At 36.0% G+C, this 27144-nt stretch overlaps 1 protein-coding gene and 3 pseudogenes across 1 annotated transcript; 1 reads left to right on the forward strand and 3 right to left on the reverse strand.

Annotated features, from left to right (window-relative positions):
- Positions 1–5711: 5711 nt before the first annotated feature.
- LOC120185739 lies at positions 5712–6626 on the forward strand (annotated as a pseudogene).
- Positions 6627–6979: 353 nt separating this feature from the next.
- Positions 6980–8715, reverse strand: LOC120185740 (annotated as a pseudogene).
- Positions 8716–12158: 3443 nt separating this feature from the next.
- Positions 12159–15167, reverse strand: LOC120185605 (annotated as a pseudogene).
- Positions 15168–15264: 97 nt separating this feature from the next.
- On the reverse strand, positions 15265–16274 carry LOC120185606 (phosphatidylinositol/phosphatidylcholine transfer protein SFH3-like). The gene is made up of 3 exons (XM_039189781.1): positions 16190–16274; positions 15595–15811; positions 15265–15365 (listed from the first exon to the last, which is right to left on the reverse strand). The coding sequence occupies exons 1-3, from the start codon at positions 16203–16205 to the stop codon at positions 15323–15325; spliced, it is 276 nt and encodes a 91-aa protein (XP_039045712.1). The 5' UTR covers positions 16206–16274; the 3' UTR covers positions 15265–15322.
- Between the last annotated feature and the right edge of the window lie 10870 nt (positions 16275–27144).

The raw sequence follows: 27144 nt of genomic DNA on the forward strand, positions 1-27144 counted from the left end.
CCGCTAAGTGGTATGGAAGGTAGCCAATCCTCTGGAGTGACTTTTTCGAATCATAGCATACTGTCCAGGCGAGCAAATCAATAACCTAACAAAATTAATTACACAATAAGAACATATTCAATAGGTTTTAACATTTTGTACTTTCTACTTACTACACCACCAACCCATTTCGTAGGCTTCAACGTTGCAACGTCAGATATATTAGTGAATTGATTTCCCATTGAGATTACAAAATATCTGTAATATCTTGTCATGAAATATTTAAATATCACTCACAAAGCAATATATTTCACTTACCCCGATTCTAACCCACTATTTCATAAATAATCACAAATTGTAGCTTCGATGTTATCAATTCTGCTTGGAATATCCGCTTTTTCAACCTACAATTTTACATAAAAAATTTTGTCACAACAACATGATAAAGATCAAATTAAGTTTTCTTTTATTCAACTTACCTTCTGTTTCTTCTTCTGGGGTGCATGACATTCCGAATCCAAATCTGCATCTATAACACTCTCCGGTGTATATATCACATCGACACCCTTCCTCCTCATTTCCTCCATCTTTTCTTCTTCATCCCTCTTTTCTTCTTCCTCCCTCTTTTCTTCTTCATATTTTTCAGTTTATCGTATTTTTGCTCTACATAGCTCTTCATCTCTTTTATTTCACCCTTCAATTTTCCCCCTTCATCAAAGTATTCATCAACCACCCCCTTCACCCCCGTAAGTTCACTCCTCAATTCCACAATCTCTTTCACCACTCCATCAATTTTTTCACCCCTCACCATCTTAAGCTCACCCCTCAACACCTCAACTTCTTTCACCACTTCACCCTTAAACACCTCAACTTCTTTCACCACTCCATATATTTTTCCTTCAAATTCCCCCTTATGTCTCTCAAGTGTCTCTTCAACTCTCTCAAGTTTCTCTTCGACTCTTGATTGTCTTTGCATGATATCAAATTGGATTTTTTTGATATCAGCCAATTCAGACATCAAAATGTCAAATTTACTCTGTTTTCCCTCAATGTCATCCCCCAATACAACCATCTCTTCTTCCTTCTCCTCTGCCTCCACTACATCCTTGCCAATAACCTTCAAAATTAAATTACAATATTAAGACATTGATTATTGTTGACTTATGTTTCGATATAACAAATTTAAGGCAAAATGTTTTTGGACTTGAATTGAATTTATTCAAAGTTTTAAAAAGGTTTCAAAAATAATTCAAAGTCCATTAAATTCGGATTTGAGCAAAAATGATAAAGGGTGTCAAAGTGCATCCATGCACCCCTGCAGTGCATCCATGCACTCTATTTCGAATGCACTTAGTGCATCCTGATGTGTATCGATGCATCGATGCACCATGTTATGGGCAGTCTTTTTTAGTAGAAAAATCAACCCCAAACGGCTCCAAAATATCCCCAACGGCTATATACAACATCAAACACATTCCAAGCTATAAATACAAGCTAAGGACACTTGAAGAAGAAAGAGAACAACTATCCAAGCAATTAAACACAAGAGAAGAGTTTTTCATTCTTATTTCATCTTTCTCTTGTAAATATTTTGTTCTTGTGAGCTCAATCTTGTAAACACCTACCTTAGAGAGGTTTTCTTGTTTACTTATTTTATCCTTTTATAAAGGGGAAATGTTCTAGCTTATCCCGTGTAAAAGCTAGGGAAAGGTTCTAGTTTAGCCCAAAAAACTAGGGAGTTGTAAGGTTATCTTTTTGTCTTCAAAAGAAAAAACAAATTAGTGAATTTGTTGGAAAATCCTTGGTGAGGAACTAAGGTAGTGGACGTAGACTTTGGTTGAGAAAGTCGAACCACTATAAATTGCTGTGCAATTCTCTATCTTTCAATCTCCTTACTCCCTAAACATAAAATCGTTCCGATCCCTCTTTACAAACCGTTCCGGTTGTCGATTCGAGCTTCCGAAAATCCCAACAATTATATTCTTAATATTATTTAATTAAATTTATTACTCTTTCTTGCTTCCTTGGTCTATCCAATTTCAACTTCGCCATCACTCTAACCACCTCTTCCTTCCTCCATGCACGAATGCATGTCACTCCGGTTCTTTCATAAACCGGCACTGCCTCACAGCCCGACCAAAAATCGAACAGTGCAACATGCATTTATAATAAAATTTATAATTTTATATAATAACTATATTATCATTTTATATAAAAAAAACAAATATGTTCTTCAACTCATTTACCTCTAAGATTGCTATGCACCCTTTGAGGTATCTCTAGCTGTCATTTTTAGGTGATTATTGATTCAATCAATCTCGAATGGACATATTCAGCCCAATTGAATTCACCCTTCAAGCCTTCATCGCAAATGAGCTTCATATAGTCCTTGTTCGGTGACGTAACCCGTTGGACAAAGAAAGATCCCGACAAGGTACAATAGAACTCAGGCCTTCAGCTCATCCCCCTCGTAAGATCCACTTTTGATTTCCTCTTCAAGTTCATCATATGTCACCTTCTGCTTTAAACCATATTTGGAGGCAAGTGCTTTCCAGTCCTTACTCTTAGAGACTTCTACAACACTTTTGCATTCACTTCCTACCCCCAAGACGGCTGCAGCACATGGGATTCCGAGAGGAAATGAAAAATCACCATATTTAGCAATACATTGTTTGACATCAAATTGCACCATCGAGGATCAACAAAATTCCCTCCGAATAGGTTGATCCCTTACTCCTACCAACGATCCAAATCCCATTTCTCCCACCACATTCAACTGACCCTTCTCCTTAAGGTGTATAATTAATGAATTCCCCCTTTTAATAATACACATTGTCGACACTTCCTACATTTTTTAACAATATATAATGTTATAGTTCTTATATATTTTGTATCAATGTATTTACAAGTTTAATGAATACCTTCTTTTCATTTGTTTTCCTCCATTCTTTGCATTCTTCACTATCCATCTTTGACTGTGCGATGTAAGGTTCCTTCTCAACATCACTCATCGAATTCCATTTCTCCAACACATCATTTCTCACATAATATTAAGCATAAATGTTTTTTAATCAATACATTAACGCTAAATAATTCTCAATGTCAATTTCAATTTACATACCGAACCGATGTGTTCGCCATCTTTCTTCATCCTTTTGCATTCGGTCATACTGTCAACATTTAAAATTTGTCATCAATTTAAAGTTCTTAAATACTTTAATCCAATTATCATTTCAAAAAGACATACACCCTTTGGTTGCTTTCGAGTCTCGACCTCAATTTTAAAGTCATCTGCGCCACCAACAATATTTACACCCATTGACTCCATTTTTCATCCATATATTAGTTTACGCAAATTAAATCAAATACTTGTTACATACACTTTATTCAATATACAAATATAGATAACTACTCTTGTGGTAAAACAGTTTTCTTCAAAAGAATTTGAATGGCCACTACAAAATGTGTCAGCACATTTATACAACCTAAAATATCATTTTCTACCTATAATATTATATACAAGTATCCATATTTATTTTCTACCTATAATATTATATAATCAGTCTCAAATCCTTCTTGGCTTCAATTTGAAATCCCCAAACCAAACCCAAAAACCTTAATCCCTATTTCTTTCAAATGAATGAGAACACTCAATACTTCAAGTATCGACACATTTATACAACCTATAATATCATTTTCTACCTATAATATTTAATAAAAGTATCGATATTTATATTTTACATAGAATATCACTTTCTACCTGTAATCGGTCTCAAATGCTTCTTTACTTAGAAAACCCCAAACAACACATAAAAATCCTATTTTCGATTACTGTAATAATAAAAAACTAGGGTTTCGACAACGTACTTTTCGATTCGACTGCAGCAACAAATAAGCAAACTTCGTTTTAGAAACGCCTTCTGAAATACAACAATAATTACGCTTCGATTTCAAAAACTCGTCCGTTCTATTTATTTTTCAGAGGATACTTAACTATGCCCTTTATATTTTCACCGGATATGTAATTTCTATTTAATCGATACAACTACAAAAGTGTCGATACTTTTATATCATGTGTCGATACTTTCGATAGTATAATTTCCTATTTCTTTGAAAGTATCGATACTTTATTGCGCGTACCTATTAAAGTATCGACACTTTCAATATATCCGGTAGCACTTTATCAGTTTTGTCACTTAGAGACCAGTTTTATCATATTTTTACCTTTTATATCGTTATGGATCGATACATTTTTATAAAGTATCGACACTTTATAGGCGCTAAAACTGTTTCTCTTTTAAATTCACAAAGTGTCAATACTTATATTAAATTATCGACACTTTCAATATATCCGGTAGCGTTTTACCGATTTTGTCTTTTCGAGACCGATTTTATCATATTTTAACCTGTTATATCGTTGTGGATCGATACATATTTATAAAGAATCGACACTTTATAGGCGCTAAAACTGCTTCTCCTTTAAATTCACAATGTGTCGATACTTATATTAAAGTATCGACACTTTCAATATATTCGGTTTCTCTTTACTGGTTTTGTCTTCTCCTGATCGGTTTTGTCATATTTTTACCTGTTATATCGTTGTGGATCGATACATATTTATAAAGAATCGACACTTTATAGGCGCTAAAACTGCTTCTCCTTTAAATTTACTATGTGTCGATACTTATATTCAAGTATCGACACTTACAATATATCCGGTAGCGCTTTACCGGTTTTGTCTTTTCGTGACTGGTTTTGTCATATTTTTTCCTATTATATTGATGTGGATCGATACATTTCTATAAAGTATCGACATAAACCGACAAGCTAAGTTTGTCGGTTGTCAAATTTTTTAATATTTCTTCATGATTTAGACCTATTACATTATTATTACTCAACATTTCCGGTAACGCTAAACCGAATTTATTAAATATCTTTTAATGTATCCAGTAATATCGTATATTAATCATATATTAGCTTATCTTTCATGAGACATCCCTAATAAAAGGGGCATCGTTTCCAAAAGCACCTTTTTTTTTTCTTTTTTACAAAGAAGCATTGTCAATCAATTATTTTTTAACTGGGTAAATCGAAATTAAGAAGAAAAAAAACGATCGGTGATGATTTGACTAAGTGATTAGTAATGTTAATGATATAAATATGGAGATAATATTGTAAAAGGAATGCTCTAAAGTGAAAGAGGAAGTGTTGTTCTTTTTCCTGGGTGTCAATATACTTGTTTTCTATGTATGTTTGTGTTAGGATTATGAATGTTAGCGAATAGATTAAATTCATTGTTTTGTAGAAACTAAAAGTCAGATTCATGAATGAGTCAAAGTTTGTGTTTTGTAATTTGTGTTTATTATACTCTAACTATATTATTTGTATCGAATTATCTTTTAAAATAATTTTAAGATATTTTATCTTCTCAACTATAAATCGTTATTTTATTTATCTCATTACATCAACTCCGTTAAAAATAAATTTCACAAATTAATCAGAACACACCAAATCACCTTTTAATATATATTTTTTTTATCTGAATAAATAAATTTATATTAAATAAAATAAAACATATGGTATACCAAAACTACCCTTTTCCCCCTCCCCTCCCCTCCCCCACCTCCACCTCCACCGTAACCCCTCCCCCAAACACACCTTGTTTTCTCTATTTTCCTTCATCTCTCTCCAGCGCCAATCTAAATACACCAAAAATGATTTGACCACTACTACATCTAAATACACACGGCCGCTCAGCCTCAGGCGGTGGAGGTGAACCGGCCGGCCGTGAATGGGAGCTTAGACCCGGAAGCATGTTGGTTCAGAAGCGAAGCCCGGATTCCGATCGAATCTCAATCCCACCACCGACTATTAGAGTTAGAGTCAAATATGGTTCCATCTACCACGAAATCCACATCAATTCGCAAGCTACATACGGTAAAATATATATATTTTCCCCAAAAAAATCAGTTTAATTCCAGTGACTTAAATAAAATCAAATTGGGTTTTTCTTGCAAGGGAATTGAAGAAGATGTTGACCGGACCAACCGGATTACACCATCAAGATCAAAAGCTGTTATACAAAGACAGAGAGGGATTCCAAGGTGTTTCTGGATATGGCGGGTGTGAAGGACAAATCCAAGATTGTTCTAATCAAAGACCCGATTAGTCAAGAAAAACGATTATTGGAGATGAGGAAGAATGCTAAGATGGAGAAGGCTTCAAAATCCATCTCCGAAATCAGCTTGGAAATACGTTCAAATTCTCGTATGATCATGCAGTCTTTATTCTGGGTTTTGGTTAAGGTTTGAATTACAATTTTTGTCTCGTTATCTTAGGTTTCAGCGTTTGAATCAATCATTTCAAAGGGTGGGAGAGTAGGTGAGAAAGATGTGGTCAATTTGATTGAGCTTTTGATGAACCAGTTGCTCAAATTAGATGGGATTATGGTTGATGAACCAGTTGCTCAACTTCTTGATGGCCTTGCCATTGTTATCACCTTCAAAGTTTGTCGTGAGTTCGAATATCGTCTATTCACAGTCGTATTCGGAAATCGTCGGCCGGTGACCGGGTGTCAATGGCAAACAAGTCTTCTTCTTGCTCGATGGGGGGAGGGTGGACAGTGGATGAGAGGGGGGTATTTTTGACATTTTTTATAATTTTTTTAAAATTAATTTTATTTAATAAGATAAAGAAAATTAAAACTAAAATGTGATATAGTGAATTATGATTGATCTGTGAAATTTATTTTTAACAGAGATGATAGAATGGGACAAATGAAATAACGATTTATAAAAGAGGGTAAAACCAAACGTGGATAAGTTATTAGAGTTTTGTGAGTTTTTTTTTTCGATTAAATTAAAGTGATTATAAAATAATATTTATTTTAAATATTCTCAAAACAATAATTATATATCCCATGTTCATATACCCTCTAGGTGGTAGTGAAGCATTTTAGTCCACATCATCTCCCTAATCATCAGCTCTCCCATGTTCTCGTCTATCTCGAGACCTGAGCAGGTGGATTGCACCTCGGATTATATAGCCCTGACAGGTAAGGATGTAGGAGTGCTTCTGTGACAGTAATAAATATGGGTTTGCGACCAAGAATCTCTGCAAAGATGCATCCTACAGACCAAACATCAATGGATGTTCCGTAATTGTCACAACAGAGGAGCTCAGGTGCCCGGTACCAGCGGGGTGACAGCATACTGTCATGAATTGTTCTTTGCCTCTGTTGGTTCGAGCCAGCCCGAAATCACATATCTTTAAGTCACAGTTAGCATTGACAAGGAGGTTCCCAGGCTTCAAATCTCGGTGATGTTTGCTGAGTGGAGGTACTTTAACCCTCCTGGTAACTAAAAACATATTACTAAGGTTAGTCACAACCAGACTAATATCTAACAGAAGTTTAAAAAATGTTTACAACTTTATATGGAACTAAGTTTTCTTCGGTGTAGCAACGGAAGAGAGATTCACTATTACTCGAGATTCAACATGAAACAGTCTCAGAAAGTTTCGGTATCTCTAGGTGTGTTGCTGATAAGCAGGCATCGTATTTTCAGACTTTTCTTTTAAGATATACATATCCTATCCTGAAAACCAAATAGAATGAGTCTGCATCTGATCAAGCAGTTGAGTGAAGCAATTATGATGAGAAAACGGTGAGGGAGGACTAACCGTACTCTATTCTTTACCATTTTACAAGGAAACACTGACCGAGTGACCCGTTGTTTAGTGGACAAAATGGAAGAAAGGGAAGCTAAAAGGAAATGGATGCAGATGCAGAAAAATCAGAAAAGACCCTAAGTATATGAATCGATGAACATCACATAATATAGCCTATGAGATCCTGAACAACAATGAACTGAATAACTCTCCTTCATCGAATATGCATCTGTATTCCTTGAACTCCAGCTCGACTGCCATCATCTTGTGTCGACATGAATCTATTAACGAGTTTCCACTGGTAAAGTAAAAATTGTTGTAATAAGCCAAAGAACTAGTAGCCTTTTCTTTTTTCTACAACTAGTAGCAACCAGATGACGGAACAGAACTCATCAAAGCCTAAAGCTAAAATTGCACAGTAATGCAGTATAAATGAGCGGGCTATTAATGCTTCAAAAATGGGGAAATCATGGTAATTACTAACAAGCCTAATGAACCATTTCAAGCACTTAAAATCCATAATGCAAACTCCTATATAATAATCTAAATCCAGAATTACCGTTAAAGCTGATACAGTTTATAAGACCCAAATTACTGCATTTAACTTCAAAAAACTTACCTGAAAAATAAAATACTTGCAATGGTCATTAGAAAGAGGCTGAGGGGACTTGATAATCTGATGATCGATGTCCATAAGGTCATAGACCAAATAAACATCCTTGAAACTCGTTATCTAAGTGGGCATCATAACATCTTTCAAGGCTATCACGTTCTCATGTCGAATGTGTCCGAGGGGTTTCAACTCCCTCAAAGTTCTCAACGCATCAACACAATTCTCAAACACATTGTTGATCTTCTTTATAGCCACTTTCTCATTGGTTTCCCTGTTGATTGATGAGCAAACGACGCCGTACCCTCCCCTCCCTATAGGCTTGATTGGGACATACTTGGTGTCAATCTCAAAAAGGGTCTGCCACATTGAGTAGTAATGTTTCCCTTCTCGCTTCACTCCATTTGGTGCCTCCACAAGCGTCGCCATTTCCCTGAAATTCCCAGGAAAAAATTAACATTAAAATCCACTTTTTAACCCCAAAGAAAGAGAAAAGCATAAAGGGGTCTAGAATAATCTTACTTCCTGCTTTGATCTTTTTAAATCAGCTCAAAAAGGGTCTGCCACATTGAGTAGTAATGTTTCCCTTCTCGCTTCACTCCATTTGGTGCCTCCACAAGCGTCGCCATTTCCCTGAAATTCCCAGGAAAAAATTAACATTAAAATCCCCACTTTTTAACCCCAAAAGAAAGAAGAAAAGCATATAAAGGGGTCTAGAATAATCTTACTTCCTGCTTTGATCTTTTTAAATCAGCTTCTTCACTTTTTTTCCTTAGAAATTCAAATTATTACTCGGTAAAATTCCAAACTTTGGCCTTCGTTTCTTCCCCAAAACCCCACTTTTTGCCAACCCTTTTCCTCAAACTCTATTACCAGCTTCAAATTCACAACTTTGAGATCATTCCTCCATAAAAAGGAGAAAAAAAACTCCTTTCATTTGTCTTCCCAAGAAAGTTGCATAACTCTTATTTAAAGTAGGTCAATCAAAACTCGAATTAATTTAAAAAATTAAATTTTTTGATTTGATTTAACTCAAAAAAATTAGATTTGATTTGAGTTTTAATTGTAATTTTATAAATTAAATTCGAAAAAATTTTAAATTCAAATCGAGTTATGAAAGACAACTCAAATGACTCAAAATTTTTAGTAATTAGTAGATTTATTTTTAAGTTTGACTAGAGTTCTTGGAATTTATATGATATATGTATATTACATATGAAAAAAAATGAAAAAATATATTTGTATTTTATATATGGTTAAAGAAAGTCACTTAAATTGGAATTAAATATTATTATAATATTTATAATTAAATTTAAACAGAAACTCAAAAAATTAACTTGACTTAACTCAAATTTTATAAACTCGACTTGACTCAAAAAAAAATTTAAATTAAATTTTAATTATAAAATATGATTCATCAATTTGAATAACTTAAACTTTTTAACTGGACTCGATCGAATACTTATCTCTAATCCAAATTATCTGATCTGATCAGATTCTGGATTTACAGGTCAGGGACAACGACGTGATGCTCACATGGAATTTTCCCTTGAGGCATAAACGACAGATATGTACTGTTTTGGTTTGCGGGTTTTAGGAAAGATTTAAATATATAAAAATTGTTTAACGTATGTTGGTTTTTTTAGTTTATTACTTAATATTTTTTTTTATTTTAATTTAGTGTTTAATGTTTTATTTCGTAACTTAAAATGGATTACGTCGTGACGGATCATTAAATTTGAATGAACCAGAACCCCCTTCTCCTCCTCCCTCGATTTTCTGTGTGTATCCCCAAAAGCTCCTCGCCCTTCGATCAGGCATCTCTGACCATCATGGAGGTGCCCGTCGCTGCTAACGACCTCAACAACGACTGACGACCAAACCCGACACTCAAATCGCCTGAATTGCCTTTTGTGAACTAGGCATACCTCAACATTGCTCTCTACATTCTTTAGCAAATCTAGAATAAACTTGGCAGATTTTACTGGCCAGCGACATTGTCCGTTAGAATGTTTGTTATTTGCATGAGTAGATCGACCAACACCACGACAAAAACGTCGTGGAAAAAAGCTGAAAAAAATTATTTCTTTATTCCATCCCAATGTCGAACACAGCTAAAAGAATACAGAAATTGAAAATTTAGCTTAAATACATACAACTCAACTCCATCTGAATCAAAACTCTAAATCCAACATAAACAAAAGAGTGGCATTGTAAGAAACCAAAAAGAAAACAGAGAAACAAAATTCAATACCTTCGAAGCCAATTGAGAAAAACTTCCAACAAATCAATTTTGAAATTCAAAAGCGAATCAGAAGCAAGGATGCCAAGCTAAAAATTCAAAAAACTTTTTAGTCAATTATCAAAAAGATAAAAAGAGTCGATTGAGAAAAACTCCCAACAAATCCATTTTGAAATTCAAAAGCAAAAAGCAAGAGCTAAAAATTCAAAGAGCTTTTTAATTAATTATTAGAGAGATAAAAAGAGCCCCGATATCTCTCTCTCAATCAATGCCTTTTGAATGGGTTAACGGTTAAACTTAACGGTTTGTCACGACATGATCTATTTTGAGTTACGAAATGAAACGTTAGACACTAAATTAAAAAAAATATTAAATTTTGAACTAAAAAAACGAACATACATTAAACACATTTTATATATTTAAACTTTAGGAAATATCACCCTAACATTTCCTTTTTTTCTCTCTCCATTTTTTTAATAATTTGCCGTTTGATTTTGCTTAAACGTTGCCATGCGTACACTTGAAATTTCTTTGTTTTTCTCTCTACTTTCCACCATTTTGTTTTGAGGGAAGTGAACAGAAAAGAATTCTTTTTCTTCATGGTTAGATAATTTGGTAATACCAACAGTGGAAAAGTACTGATTCCCAAAGATTTGTGGGGTGTATAACCAATTAATTAACAAAATGACAGCAACTATATACTGCAAACACGTGTTCCAGTTTTATCTATTAATGACACTTTATTACCTCATCTCCCCAGTGGCTACAAAGGGTTGGCTTTGCATTGATAAAAGTGTGGAAAAGATGTCTTCTTCCTTTGAATACATTCTCGCCAATCTCCATTGCCTTTTGACTTTGCTTTTCCTTCGATCATCAAAGTGAATTCTTCAATCACACCTTCCATCTCCTTCACCTCCTTTTTTTTCCAAGTAAACACGGCGTTTAGACCGTCTTCATCTGCCTTCTCATTTGTAAAATTGATGTCAACATTTACGGTAGTTTATGCTGTGCGAGGTTAACTTAAAAGTTAATTTGTGACTTATTTTAATTTATAATATTATTTGTTTAAACTTAATAATTCTAGTTACAATAAGAATGTTATGTTGCAATCGGTTTTAATCTAAAAAAAAATACTTTTTTACTCTAAAAAATTATACAATTTATAATAATTTCGGTTAAAAAAAACGTATCGACGATATCTTTTGGTAACTAAAATAGTTTTTCAATTTACATTAATTTTGTACTTCAATAAAAGAATGGAATTTATATTAAGACTGACAAAAATTAAACTCCCCTGCATGTTTCTAGGGGAATTCATGTCCTTGCTTTGAAAGCCCTGGTTTCTAAACCAGGCAGATAAAAATAACAATAGAAGAAGGTCGGACTCATGCATGGACACAGGTATAATATGTATGTACATTGGTCCTTGCAGGCCAATTTCATGATCAAATTAAAACTTTTAGATGACCAGAGTGCATTGGGAGAGTGTGGGTGGCTTGGCCTTGTTAAGAAACAAATTGGTCCACCGCCTATTTCCTCGGCATTGGGCAGGCTACGGCGTCTCATCCGTCACCAAAACTGGAACACGGGCAAATGGAGGTGTCCAAAATGAGACAAGTTCATAAGCAAATGATAAAGGGGGGGGGGGATATTATGATCTTAATAGCTTACCAATAAAGTCCTCTTCTTCTTCTTCCTTTTTTCGATATATTCCACGAGCTCCTGCTGCTGAGCAACTGAGTCCTCTGGAGCCTGAAAGTGAAAGGAAATGACAATCACCTTTTAAGTCCATGAAACATTGAGGCACTAAAGATTGAGCTTTGTAGTTTCTTATCCCTCTTTTGTATATGACTCACACTCAGGTACGAGTGTTTGACATAAGTGATAAAATTTTCAAGATTTCCATGCATATATATATTTTTTTTACTAGTTAGATTTCCATGTATTTGAATGGTCCTTGAAGGACTAAATCCCAAACCCATGTCCAAATATGTGTTGAATTATAGTACTTCAAGAGAAAAGAAGAGTCGAAGCAATATAGATACGTGTCATTTTAGCCTGTGCTAATATGATAGTCAATTGTATGACTGGTAAATAATTTCATCAAAAAATAGCAACAGTTACCTTCTTGGTTTCCATAAGCTCTTGTTCCAAGTCATCAGCCCGGCTTAGTGCAGAAATCAACATTTCTTCCTTCTCTGGGGGCATTGTTGTAGATTGCATGTTGATAGCAGCTAGTCTTGCTTCCAACTCGGCCATGCGTTTCATGACCGCTTCCAACTCATTAGGACTGATGCTTGGTTGGGGTGCCTGGACTGGAATTTCCTTGATCTTAACCCCTGTGTTAGGAACCAGAAGTGGAGGCTTGTCGCTGGTCTTTATCGGCATGTTGCGTGTCACTTTCACCATGGTGGCGACTCCCATAACAAAGGTCATCACACCATTGAAAAGAGGAGAGCTAACCACGTCAAGGTTCTTGTGACTTTCTTGCTTGGTAAAAGAATCTGTAATTTCCACAACAAACCTTAGCACCTGCTATAGTTTAGAATCCTAATACGTTACCTTAGACACTTATGACACAAAGAAAATAACAAACGCGACATTGACGCACGATCAAGGAACATGCAGAGTAAATCACAATATTAGTAAGCCATGTACCTTTCGGTAGAGGAACAAAATTTTCATTTAGTTCTCTTTTCTGCAAAGCCAAATCTATAGGTTCTTTAACCACTGGAACAATTTCCATTGATGCCTTTGGGACCTGGGAATTTCAGAAGAAACTATGTTGATAGACATTGCATCCTATAAGGCTTCTATAGTTTTCACAACTTATATCACATTTTAGGTCCTGAAATCTCCTAATAATTAACAGTATTCAGAAAGAAGGCAGCTAAACTTACAATATCCAGTACAGGAGCGGATTCCGGATGCTCAACTTGATTCTTTGATTGTTTATCTGTAGCATCTGCAACTGGCTCAGCATCGGCGGGATCACTAGCCTGTGTCGCCTGTGAAACAAACTACTTCGTTGAAAAATGAAGTGCCAGAGTAACATAGGTCATCGATATAGAGGGAATAAGAGCGAGCTAGGTGCATGTTGATAGAGAAAGTAGAACCTCCATGATCACAATTTTATCCTCCGAAGTTGTTTTCTCGTCAGTGCTTTCAGCCTGCGATTGCTTTGAGCCTTTATGAGCACCACTTTGAACCATCTGCTAGACGAAAAAATTGTTTAGGAGTGCCTAGAATCCTGATTACAAACCATACTAGATAATCAATATGACTGCAACTGATAAAAAAGAAATAAAAACGACTGGCTCACCTTCATGATCTCTGGGTCCTTCCATGGACTCTTGTCGGAAAGCATGCAACCTCCTTGATCGGCAAAGTGCAAGTGCCTCCCAAAAATTCGGGCAATTCACTGATATAGAGCACCAACAAGAAAAAAATATATATGTAGATATATATATGAGAAGAAAAGAAGTAACACCAGTGATTTGTTTCAACATCATGAAAAATAAACAAAATTTAGATAATCTCACGGGAATATACCCTTCATCAATTATTTCAAGCAACTTGCTCTGAAATTTGTTGCCAATAACCTGGTATGTAATCGGTTTCACCAATTAGTTTCTTATCGGTTAAATTTTGCAAATTCAAGTGTGAGGAAGCCAATGTAATATGTATCCTTACATTGATCTTGGCTGTGGTCTTAGGATCAAGGAAAGACTTGACAGAGTTCCACAACATTCTAAATCCGGAACCTGCATTGATGATGAACATGCGGTTCAACTTCTGCAGAAAAGCAACAACATTGCACATCACCAATTCCATCATTTAATGTATAAAAGTCTCTACTAAATCGAAACCTTGGCTATTATGCATGAATAATGTTAAGGAAATCAGTACCTCTGGATAATTATCACCGTCAATCTTCTGAAGACTACCTACAAGGTCCCTTGCAGCTTTGGTGAAGCTCTTAAGACCCTGTGTCATTAACTCGAAACTAAGACAGAAGGCATTCTTACGCATGATTAAATTTTTCCTTCTGTCTTTGTGAAAATAACTGAGTTGGACGATTAGAGTTTGAAATGAGATTTCCTTTTCGTACAAAGAAGGTCAAAGAGGATGACTAGAAGAACCAGCAGGATTAAGTCCGGAATTGTTAAACCGAGTATTGAATTTGTTGTATCGTAGATATAGTGATTATTGAATCTCACTTACCACTCCATTCACATCCAAGATGGTTGTGCTTTGATCAATATGCTTCTTGGCTGCAATTGAGCAAGCTGGAAACTTCATTTGGAAGGTCTTTTCAAACTCCCTTACATGGTATTTGAGATAGTGGTCCATTGTCGTCACTTGCATGAGCTTGCCAACATCTACCATGCCTAGTCTTTCTATATAAACTGGTAGTCCATCCATATCGACCCCATGGTACCCTTGGGGATAATATTTCAACACTTCTGAATGCTCCTTGAAGTCGAAGTCCTAAAGGGAATGGGAGACTGGGAGTCATCTTCCTGAGCTTTTTTAGAAATGCCATATTTGACAGGAACGTTCATAGAAGAATCTTATGTTTTGTCAGAAGAATACCTCAATAATTGTGTTGGTACCAAATTCCTGCCTCCATTGGAGCATGTTAATCCACATTTCCTTTGATTTCTCGAGGTCAAATCATCTGGCCTTCAAGAACCTGCATTATAGAGAGGTCGGTATTGAAACTTAAATATAATATAGTTGGACATCTTATTATCTGAAATCTTGCGGATAAATGGCCACATAAATCAGACTGTGCATTGCTTCTCAAATCCTTCTTGAACTTACATTCTACAATTGGATTCACATGCAAACCCATTAATCATCCTGCTAACACCCGAATACACAATGAAACTTAAAGTCTTATAACATATGAGTGTATTTCTGTACAACAAAATAGATGAGCCTATGTTGTACAAACTTTGTACGAAAGGGTATGCTCGATTTTCAAATAAAAAAAATCATATATTTAGAAGATTATACCTTCGTATTCATTTCCCAATATGTCAGACATGAGTACTTCTAATGGAAATGAAGAGACCGGATAGATAGTAACCTGAGCATCGTATGATAATCGTCATGTCTTGCAGGTAGCTTGTCCTCCGATAAAAGTGCCTGGCGAAAGGCATCAACAGACTCCACCTCCTCCGGACTACGCTCATCATCAATTTCAATAGACATTGCTTTACTGCTCCTCCTACCTCTCTTTGACATCGAATTCCTGAGTTTATTGGATGCACTCCTTGTCGTCTTCTTTGCTGACCCGTCCGCATCTGATACAATGGACTAATTATTGACATTGAAATAAATATATACTAACAGAAACCAGTCCAAGCATTCTCATCTACTAGTATTAAGTTTTGGCTTCCGAGTGATCATCATTAACAAAACAACAACTAAATAATTTATCACCAGAATACCATTATTGTTACGCCACAACAAACGACCATAATCAACATTCAACAGCAGATAAGGGTACCAAATCAATACAGAAAAAGGAAAAAAGAAATGTACAATGAGATTAACAAGACAGATAAAAAGGGCTCTCATTTATGTCCTACTCCCATACGGCCATACCTATAAACATGTTAATAGACAATCTAAGCGTGCATGAAAATCAAACAAAGAGAAAAGGTTTAGAATAAGAAAACCTTGGGTCTCAGCCATGATTTGAAGCTAATAAGGAATTTTTGCAGACAGAGAAACAGTAAAGGGGAGAAGAATCAAGCAGTCGTCGACCTCCCCTGGACTCAAATCTCTGCAAATACGATATTAAATATCACTAACCAACAGCATTAAAACATGTAAGAAACTTAAAACCCAAATCTCTAGCTTTCGTGTTCGAATTGGTTTTTTTAACTTTTGAAACACATGCATAATCTTTTTTTTTTCATTACAGATTTGAAATCTGAGCTAAATGCAAGGCCTCTCCATTCAAAAAATGTTGGGAGTCGGGGAATTCATCTCGGACCAAACGGTCTTTTCGTCTTTTCGTGGGCAAATTCATACTACATTGCCTTTGAATTCGTTGGGTTGGAGATGTGCAAGGAGATTGCCTTGCTCCAGAAAAACACTCAACTTTCTTGTCCGAACTCGACCAGTACCTCGTTCCACTGCTGAAAAATAGGTACAATGACGGTTTGCGTCTTCTATTCTTGACTCTTGTTTTTCTAGCTAAATTTTATCATCAACCATTCTTGTTTTAATCAAATTGATGTGATCTTAGTGCAAATGATCATTAAGGTATTAAGTTTTTCATAGAATTTGTATAACAATTTATATGTTTTGAATTACTGATGTAATACAGTGTTACGTTAATAAATTATTTTAAAATATTTTGAAAATTTAATTTATGGGTGAACTACTGAGTTGGTCAATTTTCTTTCATATTTGTATACTTTTACTCACTAAATTTAAAAAATTTAATCTGACACCATTAGCCATCATGATAAATTTCATAATCTTTTGTAATCAAAAAAATTTAAGTTTTGATTACTTACATTATTGATAAACTTTGGTTACTTATGCTATCGATTATTTCCTTTTAATCACATAGTCATTAAATCTAATTAGTTTGATGATATGACACATTAATTAAAATTGATTAATTTTTAATTTTACCCCTAAACATTAGATAGAATACTAGTTAAACCTTAAACTTTAGATAAAATATCATTTTGATCATTAAATTTTGGATAAACTACAGAGTTTGCCACTTTTGTTTCTGTTTTATGGTCACTAGATTCAAAGAACTTAATTCGTAGTCACTTTCATTTCGTTTTAATTAAGATGTGGTCAATTTCATTTTAATTAAGATGTGGTCAATTTCGTTTTATTTTAATTAAGATTTGGTCACTTCCCTTAAACGGTCGTTGAAAGTTCAATGATTTCATGACGTGACATGTTAATAAAATACTTTAACTTTTGTTTTAACTCCTGAACTTTAGATAAAATTTAACGTAGACTTTTTTGTAAATCTAATATGGTTTAGGGACAAATTTTCAATTTACCATTTTTAATAGTTTAGTTGAAGAAATTTTTCCAAAGGATCATGATGCATCATCTCCAGTTCCAAATGGATTTGAAAAGTCCCCTGATGCAAAGGGGGATTCTGCGCCTTCAGAGGGATTCTGCGCCTTCAGAGGCCGAGTTACAATTTTACTTAACAGACGAAAAGGGAATAAAGGAATCCCCGATACTTATGTGTGAAGCGATACCAGTTGCGGGAGTGTCCCAGAGATTACATGTGGGCGCATCCTGGCAAGAAAAATACGTTAAAATGTCTTAAACACAGCTTTTTAGCACTTCACCGCAGATCATTAAGTCCTGCGCTTTTTTTTTTTTTTGAGAAAATCGCCTCAGTGACCAAAAATGCCTTATAATATACGATTTTAACCAATTTTTTTTGGATTTGCCAAAATGACCAACAAAATCGCAACGCGAAATAAAAATCGCAACGCGATCCCCAGAATCGCAAATCAGTTTCCAAAATCGCAACGCGATTCTTAAAAATCGCAATGCGATAGTACAAATTCGCATTGCGATTTTCCAAAATCGCAACGCGAATATGAAAATCGCAACGCGAACACATAAATCGCAACGCGTATCCGTAAATCGCAACGTGTATCCGTAAATCGCAACGCGTATGGGTAAATCGCAATGTGTATCCGTATATCGCAACGCGTATCCGTAAATCGCAACGATAATCCGTAAATCGCAACGAGAATCTGTAAATCGCAACGATAATCCGTAAATCGCAACGAGAATCTGTAAATCACAACACTGAAATTTTGGGTATATAACACTGAAATCATAAACTAAATCCCTAAATCGCAACTCATTCCATCTCCATCTATCACTCTCTCCGGCGACATCCGTTCCTATATCCAACGACATCCTTTCCAATCCGGCAACATGTTTTAGTTTCGCAGCTCGTCTGTTTAGTAAATTAATTTACAACCATGAAATCATCTAATGTTGATCATGTTTGGATAGATTTGTGTTTTGGAGGGTCATGGGATAATGTTCATGGTGTTTTACAATATGCCTTTACCCATGAATCTTCAACTAAAATTGTCTTTACAAAAGTTAACTTATGAAACTCTAATGCTACGTGTTTCAAATAAATTGAATTTAGAGCCCCTAAGTGGATTTAGGCTATCTTATCAGAGAAATGGTAAAGTTTATTTGTTAACCGACAATGAAGATGTTGAACGATTCATTGCTTACATTAGTGTTTCACAAGATGATGTTACATTGTATGTTGTTGAACCTAGAAGTAGTATTGTTGGGTCAGTAGCGGGTAGTAATCAACTAAGTTTTTCTCAAAACCCACAACCTTTCTCTAATCCAAATCCCAATCAACTTTCAGCAAAATTCCGGTTTTCGTATTGACCAGTTAGACGATGATGAGCCAACAGAAAAAATTGTGAGTACTAGTCAGTATTCGAAATTTGGTCTTGGTCAATATCCGGACTTTGATATTGGTCAATACACGGATTTTGATGATGTTTCAGAAGAAGAAACAGACCCTGCGTGTAATGATTTTGATATTGGTCAATACCCGAATTTTGATGATGAAACAGCCGTTGCCGAAGAATGTATTGTTGATGATAATGAGGAGGAAGTTACGACTGTGAATGAACATGTTGAACATCCATTCTGTAATTCATATAATCCTGAAGAAGAAAAAGAAGAAGAAAAAGTCCCCGAAGAAAAGAAAATGCCACGGGCGTATAACTGGAATATGCCAGAATTACTTCAGATACCGGAAGAAGAGTTGATAAAGAAAGCAGTTGATTGTTACACAAAAGTTATTCGTATCAAGAAAGATGATTGTTTTGATACAAAGGAAGACTTGAAGATAGCTTTGTATACGAAATGTGTGGAAGATGGCTATCAACTAAAAGTTAACAAATCAAGCAAAGATCGTTTCGAAACAAGGTGTATGATTGACAAAAACTGTACGTGGCGTATGATTGCAAAGAGAATAAAAGATTGCAAAATGTTTCAAGTTAGGACTTTTATTGATAAACATACATGTTCAAGAACCCAAGTTTTTCCTCACCATAGACAGGCAAACAAAAAGGTGTTGGGTGGTTTTCTGGCTGAGTTAATGTTTTTGAATGGCAGGGTATATCGGGGACATGAAATTATGACTGACATGAATGCTCGGTTCAAGATTAGTATATCATATTCTCAAGCTTGGAGAGCCAAATGTTATGCCTTGGAATTGTTGAGGGGGTCGCCAGAAGCATCGTTTGCCCAACTGCCGGCTTATTGTCACAATTTAAAGCTGAAAAATCCTGGGTCGGTAACTCATATCAAAACAGATAGAGATGGACGCTTTGAGTTGCTGTTTATCGCCATTGGTGCTACGGTTAGTAAATCAATATAATTTTGTTGACTCATTTTTGTTAGTTACATGCATTTCACATTTAAATGATTATATTTCTTGTGTATATTATTTTGTAGATTCGTTCGTTTATTACTTGCATGCGCCCAGTTATTATAGTTGACGGAGCACATTTGAAAGGTCGATACCTTGGAGTAACTTATTAGCAGTAGCCATGGATGCTAACAATGGGATATTGCCAATAGCTTACGGGGTTGGCAAATCTGAAACCTCTGATTCATGGACATGGTTTATGGGGCATCTTAGGGATTGCATAGGTCCTATTAGCAATCTGACAATCATATCCGATAGGGCAAACTCAATTGACAACGCTGTTAGAAGGTGTTTCCCAGATGCTTTTCATGGACTTTGTGGTGTTCATTTGTATAGAAATCTAAAATCAAGGTCTGCTGGTATAAAAAAGCACAAATGGACATACTGGAAGGCTGTAAAAGCTTATCGGGAAGTGGATTTCAATAAGCATAAATTGTTTAAGACGTGTTTTGCCTCAGTGTGCTCAAACAGTAGAAGATGTCGGGCTTGAAAGATGGTCAAGAGTACATCAACTTGGAGCAAGATATGGTTTCATGACGTCTAATAGTGCAGAATCAATCAACGCATTAAGTCGTCATTCCCGGAAATTACCCATTACTATGTTAATGGAGTTTTTTCGAGCCTCTATTCAACAGTGGTACTACAAAAAGAAACCATGCAGGTATTATTTCTTTGAATTCGTAACTTATCATATTTATATATTTTACTAAGTATTGTTTATTTAAATTTACAGGAACATTGGAACATCGTGTTACACCATGGACTGAAAAAAAGATAACGAAACGTGTTGTGAAGTCAACGTCATGGAGAGTTGAACCATGTTCAAACACTTTGTTTCAAGTACTGGATAATAACTTAAATGGGCTAGTCGATCTAAATGCAAAGACGTGTAGTTGTATGAAATGGCAAACATCTGGTTATCCGTGTGGCCATGTTATAAAAGTTGCTCTTCATTTAAACCAAGATGATTCAAGCGCATACGCTATGGATTGCTACACTACAGAAGTTTATCGACAGACTTATGCCGAGATTGTCTACCCTATTCCACATCCTTCTGAGTGGGACATACCAGATGACTTACAAACAGTTTTGCCACCAGCCATGGACAGAAGGCTACCTGGCCGACCAAAAAGTCACGATCGTATACCGTCTAAGGGTGAAGAGAAGAAGAGATCGACATGTAGTCGGTGCAAGGAAAGTGGTCATACAAGGTTGACATGTGGATCACCAGTGCCATCAAAATCATCTTTTCCTCTACCAAAATATGGATCCTCATCAAAATCCAAAGCTCATATGGTGTCAAGCAAAAGGCAATCATCTTTAAAATCCCAATCACAATTGGCTTCACCTTTTGGGACTGTTAACTAGGTGATTTTTAAATGCAAACGTTGTATTATGTGGATTTTATGTGTGAACTTTTAACATTTTCAGTTGAATTAATGACTCAGGCCAACCATTTTGACTTAACCAACTCTTGTTATTCAGTTGTTATCACTATTAGGCATGCATTTGACTATCGCAACACGGAAATTACAATCGCAACGAGAGAATCGCAATGCGAAATGAAAATCCCAACATGAAAATCGCAATGCGGAAATGAAAATCGCAACGAGAGAATCGCAATGCGAAATGAAAATCGCAACGAGAGAATCGCAATGCGAAATGAAATCGCAATGCGAAATGAAAATCGCAACGAGAGAATCGCAATGCGATTTTAATTTCGCATTGCGATTCTCTCGTTGCGATTTTCATTTCCGCATTGCGATTTTCATTTCGCATTGCGATTCTCTCGTTGCGATTTTCATTTCGCATTGCGATAGTCATTTTGCCTTCAACATAATGCAGATTGAAATCAACAAAATCAACCATTACATTTCAATCAATTAAACAAGCACAAATAAGAATTATGTTCGCATCAATTACACAATCAACTTTTAGAAATCATCTTTTAGAAATCAATTAAACAATCAAAAATAAGCAATAATTCTTATTTCCGATCATCTACTATTGAATCAACTTTTACAAATCAATTAAACAATCAAAAAAACAATCAATTAAACTATTGAATCAACTTTTGCAGCCATACATCATTTTCACGCAGTTCACTTCTGAGATTAACCTGCAGAAACCAAACATTTGCTCAAACAACACTTTCTACACATCTAAAACCTACAAACAGCAAATTATTGAATTCTAGGTACTTAACCAAACATTTTCAAACCAAAAGTATATAAACTTACCAATTGTTTATGGACATTTTTATAACGCGGATGCAGGTAGGCAGCGTCTCGTATATATCGATTTAGCCATATAATGCCGAAACCACAAGCCTACTGCAGCTCTATCTCTATCGGTGGGAGGTAGATACTTGATGCTTCCCGTCGTCAAACGCTCCAACGCCAAGCATACGAGAGGACCACAATCTCCTCTGGCTCCGCTCGTTTGTTGTGGCGCGGTCTCGTCTCTAATAACTGTAATATTGAGCTTCTTTGGCTTCTTGTTTCCAGAACGAGTCCAATAATTGATCGCATCCAAGAATTTAGCCAAATGAGAGCTCCATCCCTTAATAACATCTCTTAAATCAGCCAATGATATGTAATTTATCATGCTGTCATACACTATTGTCTTAAGGGATGGGAGCTGAAGCTCGACGAGAATCCAATGTTTACGTTCCAAAACAGGGATAAACACCTGCAATCATAAGTAATAATTCATTCATTTGCGCACTTATTTCATAAAACCTTTAAACTCAATCTAAAATACTAATCTTATCGACCTCCCACCATGCAGGATAAAGTTTAGCTTGTCCATTGCCAAATCAAATGATTCATCTCGTGCATTCTTCAAGTGAACGGCGTTAAAAGACGTCGGCATAATTGTATATCGTATATTTTATTTTTCTTAAGTTTTCTTATTATTAGAAGACGTGTCACCCACGCATCGATATGCTGTTTTACAAAAAAAGACATATATTAGTGACTTACATAAATTTAAAAAAAATTAATCAAATTGAAATATAAGAAAAATATAAGACTTACCCCCCATCGAATAGCCATTATCTTCGACCCCTAATAATACGCCCCACCAAGACCGATCAAGCAACAAATAGATATCATCGGTGAGCTTGCATATGTCAGTGAAACACCCCTGGCTCCGCTCATGTAGATAAAAATCAACAGCGGTCTTAGCCCAAAGGGTGTTATCCAGAATTGTGTCCGGTAGTTGTTCCCTCTCCTCTTCAGATACCGGTATGGTACTGGCCGGTAACTCATACGAGAGCCAACTTGAATCCATCATGTCCGGCACGTCAGAGGGTTTCTCAAGAAGCCTACATATGACGCCATGTGAATCGGGCTCTTGAATGGTGGGAGGGACCTCTTCAATGATGACAGTGGCCTCTTGAACGGTGGGAGGGGACTCTCGAGGAATGATAGGGGGGCCTCTTCAACGATAGGAGTGGACTCTTGAGGGATGACAGGCGAGTCGGGCTTCTTCTTGCGGTGTCTTCGCACTATTGGGGTGTACGGAGACTTAATAGCACGTGCACGCTGTCTGATGCGTGAACTCCGTCGTGCAAGCATAACCCGACGTAAAGCATCCACTCTATCGGGCCGCTAAATAATTAAATACAAAAATCAGTAAATAAACATACATGATATTTAAACAGTGAAAACAAAGACAAATATGTTTCAAACTTGCATTGTATTCACCCAAGTCATTATTCTATCATAGTTCACAAATGCATCAGATAACAAAGAAAATATGTTTCAAACTAATACCCTGAAGTTAGTATTTGTCTTTGTTTTGTCTATTGGTTGAAGTAATGCAATCCATTCAAGTTTCAATTTGCAGAAGAAGATATAGTTTACTTTCGCAACACGAAACTTAAAATCGCAACGCGAAATGATAATCGCAACGAGAAACCAAAATCGCAACGTGAAACCAAAATCGCAACGCGAAATGAAAATCGCAACGACAGAATCGCAATGCGAAATGAAAATCGCAACGAAAGAATCGCAACGCGAAATGAAAATCGCAATGCGATTTTGGTTTCGCGTTGCGATCTTGTCGTTGCGATTTGGTTTCGCGTTGCGATTCTGTCGTTGCGATTTTCATTTCGCGTTGCGATTTTGGTTTCGCGTTGCGATTTTAAGTTTCGTGTTGCGAAAGTAAACTATTTCTTCTTCTGCAAATTGAAACTTGAATGGATTGCATTACTTCAACCAAAAGACAAAACAAAGACAAATACTATTTCACAGTGTTAAAGAATACACAGTTTAGCAGAATTGGCAGTAACCGAACAAATTTACTTTCAACCAAAAGACAAAACAAAGACAAATACTATTTCACAGTGTTAAAGAATACACAGTTTAGCAGAATTGGCAGCAACCGAACAAATTTACTTTCAACCAAAAGACAAACAAAGACAAATACTATTTCACAGTGTTAAAGAATACACAGTTTAGCAGAATTGGCAGCAACCGAACAAATTTACTTTCAACCAAAAGACAAAACAAAGACAAATACTATTTCACAGTGTTAAAGAATACACAGTTTAGCAGAATTGGCAGCAACCGAACAAATTTACTTTCAACCAAAAGACAAAACAAAGACAAATACTATTTCACAGTGTTAAGAATACACAGTTTAGCAGAATTGGCAGCAACCGAACAAATTTACTTTCAACCAAAAGACAAACAAAGACAAATACTATTTCACAGTGTTAAAGAATACACAGTTTAGCAGAATTGGCAGCAACCGAACAAATTTACTTTCAACCAAAAGACAAAACAAAGACAAATACTATTTCACAGTGTTAAAGAATACACAGTTTAGCAGAATTGGCAGCAACCGAACAAATTTACTTTCAACCAAAAGACAAAACAAAGACAAATACTATTTCACAGTGTTAAAGAATACACAGTTTAGCAGAATTGGCAGCAACCGAATAAATTTACTAAGCAATCTAAGTGAAATGGCTAATCTAAGTGAAATTACGAGTAAATTTATCATTAAGTTAAATATGGAAAATCTTAAACTTACCTCGTTGCGTAGAGTATGAACCTCATTCTGCAACGATACTATCATCTCACGTAGAGCGGCAACCTCACCACGTAAAGTTGACACCTCCACACGCCATGCACCATCGTTATCGCGTAGAGTACCGATCTCCTCACGCAAGGCATTGACCTCATCACGTAACTCCCTTGACTCATCCCGTGGAGGTGGAGGTGGAGAACAGGGAGATAGGAGTCGTGGCATCTTTTCCGGTCGCCTATCATGAGGTGATGGTGGAGAAGAGGCTCGATGATGTGACGGATAGGTGATGGCTCTCGTTCTAGAGGTGTATAGTCGGGTCGATCGGGTGATGGCTCTAGGTGAGGTGATGGCTCTCGAATTGGAGGAAGTGGATGCTGCTCATCATCCGTGCCATCAAAAAACTCTGACTAGCTTGCCACCAATCAGTGGCAAGCTCTTCCTCCGTGGGTGTCAGTCTTTGTAATGGAATGTTGGCCTCCTAAAATATAAAAACTCAAACAAAGTTAAACGTCTACTATTAATAACTTGTTTATATATTATATGAAAGTATTTGTGTTAACTTACATTATTTATTGTCGCATATGGTATTAAGTCTTCCCAATCCAACAGAGTTTTCCTCTTCCAGGAAATAGCCCTGGGAATATCATTTGACATTTTTATTGCATATGTACGCATGCTGGGGAAAGCCTCGAATATCCAAATCTACAAACAATATAATAACAAAATTAGTAATTGTTAAATAATTAATTATAATTTTAGAAACATTATATAGAAATTCTTACCTTAAAGGCCCAAACAAAGCCTGACAAAGTGTATTTCGACCCATCGCCACGCAAACTTTTGCGGTCATCAAAGGCAGTAGACAACTTAGTCCAGGTAGCTTTCCATATATACGAACCCCACGGAAACAGATTCCATGCATTCAGGTCCTCTACCAATATTATTAGCACCCGAGGAATAGGTTGTCTGGCCTCTCTGCCTAAAAAGCCGGCATACACAAGTAGTAGAAGGCATACTCGGACAACATCGACGTCATCCATCCGAGTGAAACCATCTTTCTTATTAAACAATTTCTTCAGGTCGTCGACGTGTAGGTTCGGCTTCTCCATTGACTCATTCGGAAAAACCCGGGATAACCATGATGGGCGGGCGATATGACGAGTGTATCGGCCTACATCATCGTGTCCGAATCGTAGACCAGTGATTAAGCAGAACTCCTTCCGCCCAAAACAAGTATACGCTGGTGGAAAATGAAACCATATCTCTTCCTTACCACGTTGTATACTGTCGGGTAGATTTGATGTCATGGTCTGAAGCCACAAATGGGTCAAATTAGCATCTCCACCCGGATGCTGTACTCTCAGCCATGGCCCGAAGCAGGTTTCCTCAAACAATTGTCTTTGTGCAGGTGAAAGCTTCGAAGCAATTGTAGTGGCTAGGCTAACTTTATTCCTTAATGTCAATGCAGCCGAAAAAAATTTCTACAAAAACAATAAACATACCAAGTTAGATATACCAAAAACTACACTGTGAAGATATACCAAAAACAATAAACATAAAAAGTAGTAGTTTATTCTTGAAACTAAAATTTGCAACACTGTTTTGTCTTTTGGTTGAAATGAAAATCGCAACGAGAGAATGACTGTCGCAACGAGAGAAATGAAAATCGCAACGCGAAATGAAAATCGCAATGCGATTTTGGTTTCGCGTTGCGATTCTCTCGTTGCGATTTTCATTTCGCGTTGCGATTCTCTCGTTGCGATTTTCATTTCTCTCGTTGCGACAGTCATTCTCTCGTTGCGATTTTCATTTATCTCGTTGCGACTCTTCTGCAAATTGAAACTTGAATGGATTGCATTACTTCAACCAAAAGACAGAACAAAGACAAAGACAAATACTAACTTGAAAATCGCAACGAGAGAATAGCAACGCGAAATGAAAATCGCAACGACAGAATCGTAACGCTAAATGAAATCTAAGTGAAATGGTTAATCTATTATTGAAATGACCAGTAAACTTATCATCAGTTTCAATATGAAAAACCTACAATAATGCAAAAATTTCAAAATAAAAATAATTAAAAAAACTAACCCTCGGAGGTTGATTTTCCATTTCTGA

The sequence above is a fragment of the Hibiscus syriacus genome, unplaced genomic scaffold (genome assembly GCF_006381635.1).
Source record: "Hibiscus syriacus cultivar Baekdansim isolate YM2019G1 unplaced genomic scaffold, ASM638163v2 tig00113124_pilon, whole genome shotgun sequence".
NCBI classification, from domain to species: domain Eukaryota; kingdom Viridiplantae; phylum Streptophyta; class Magnoliopsida; order Malvales; family Malvaceae; genus Hibiscus; species Hibiscus syriacus.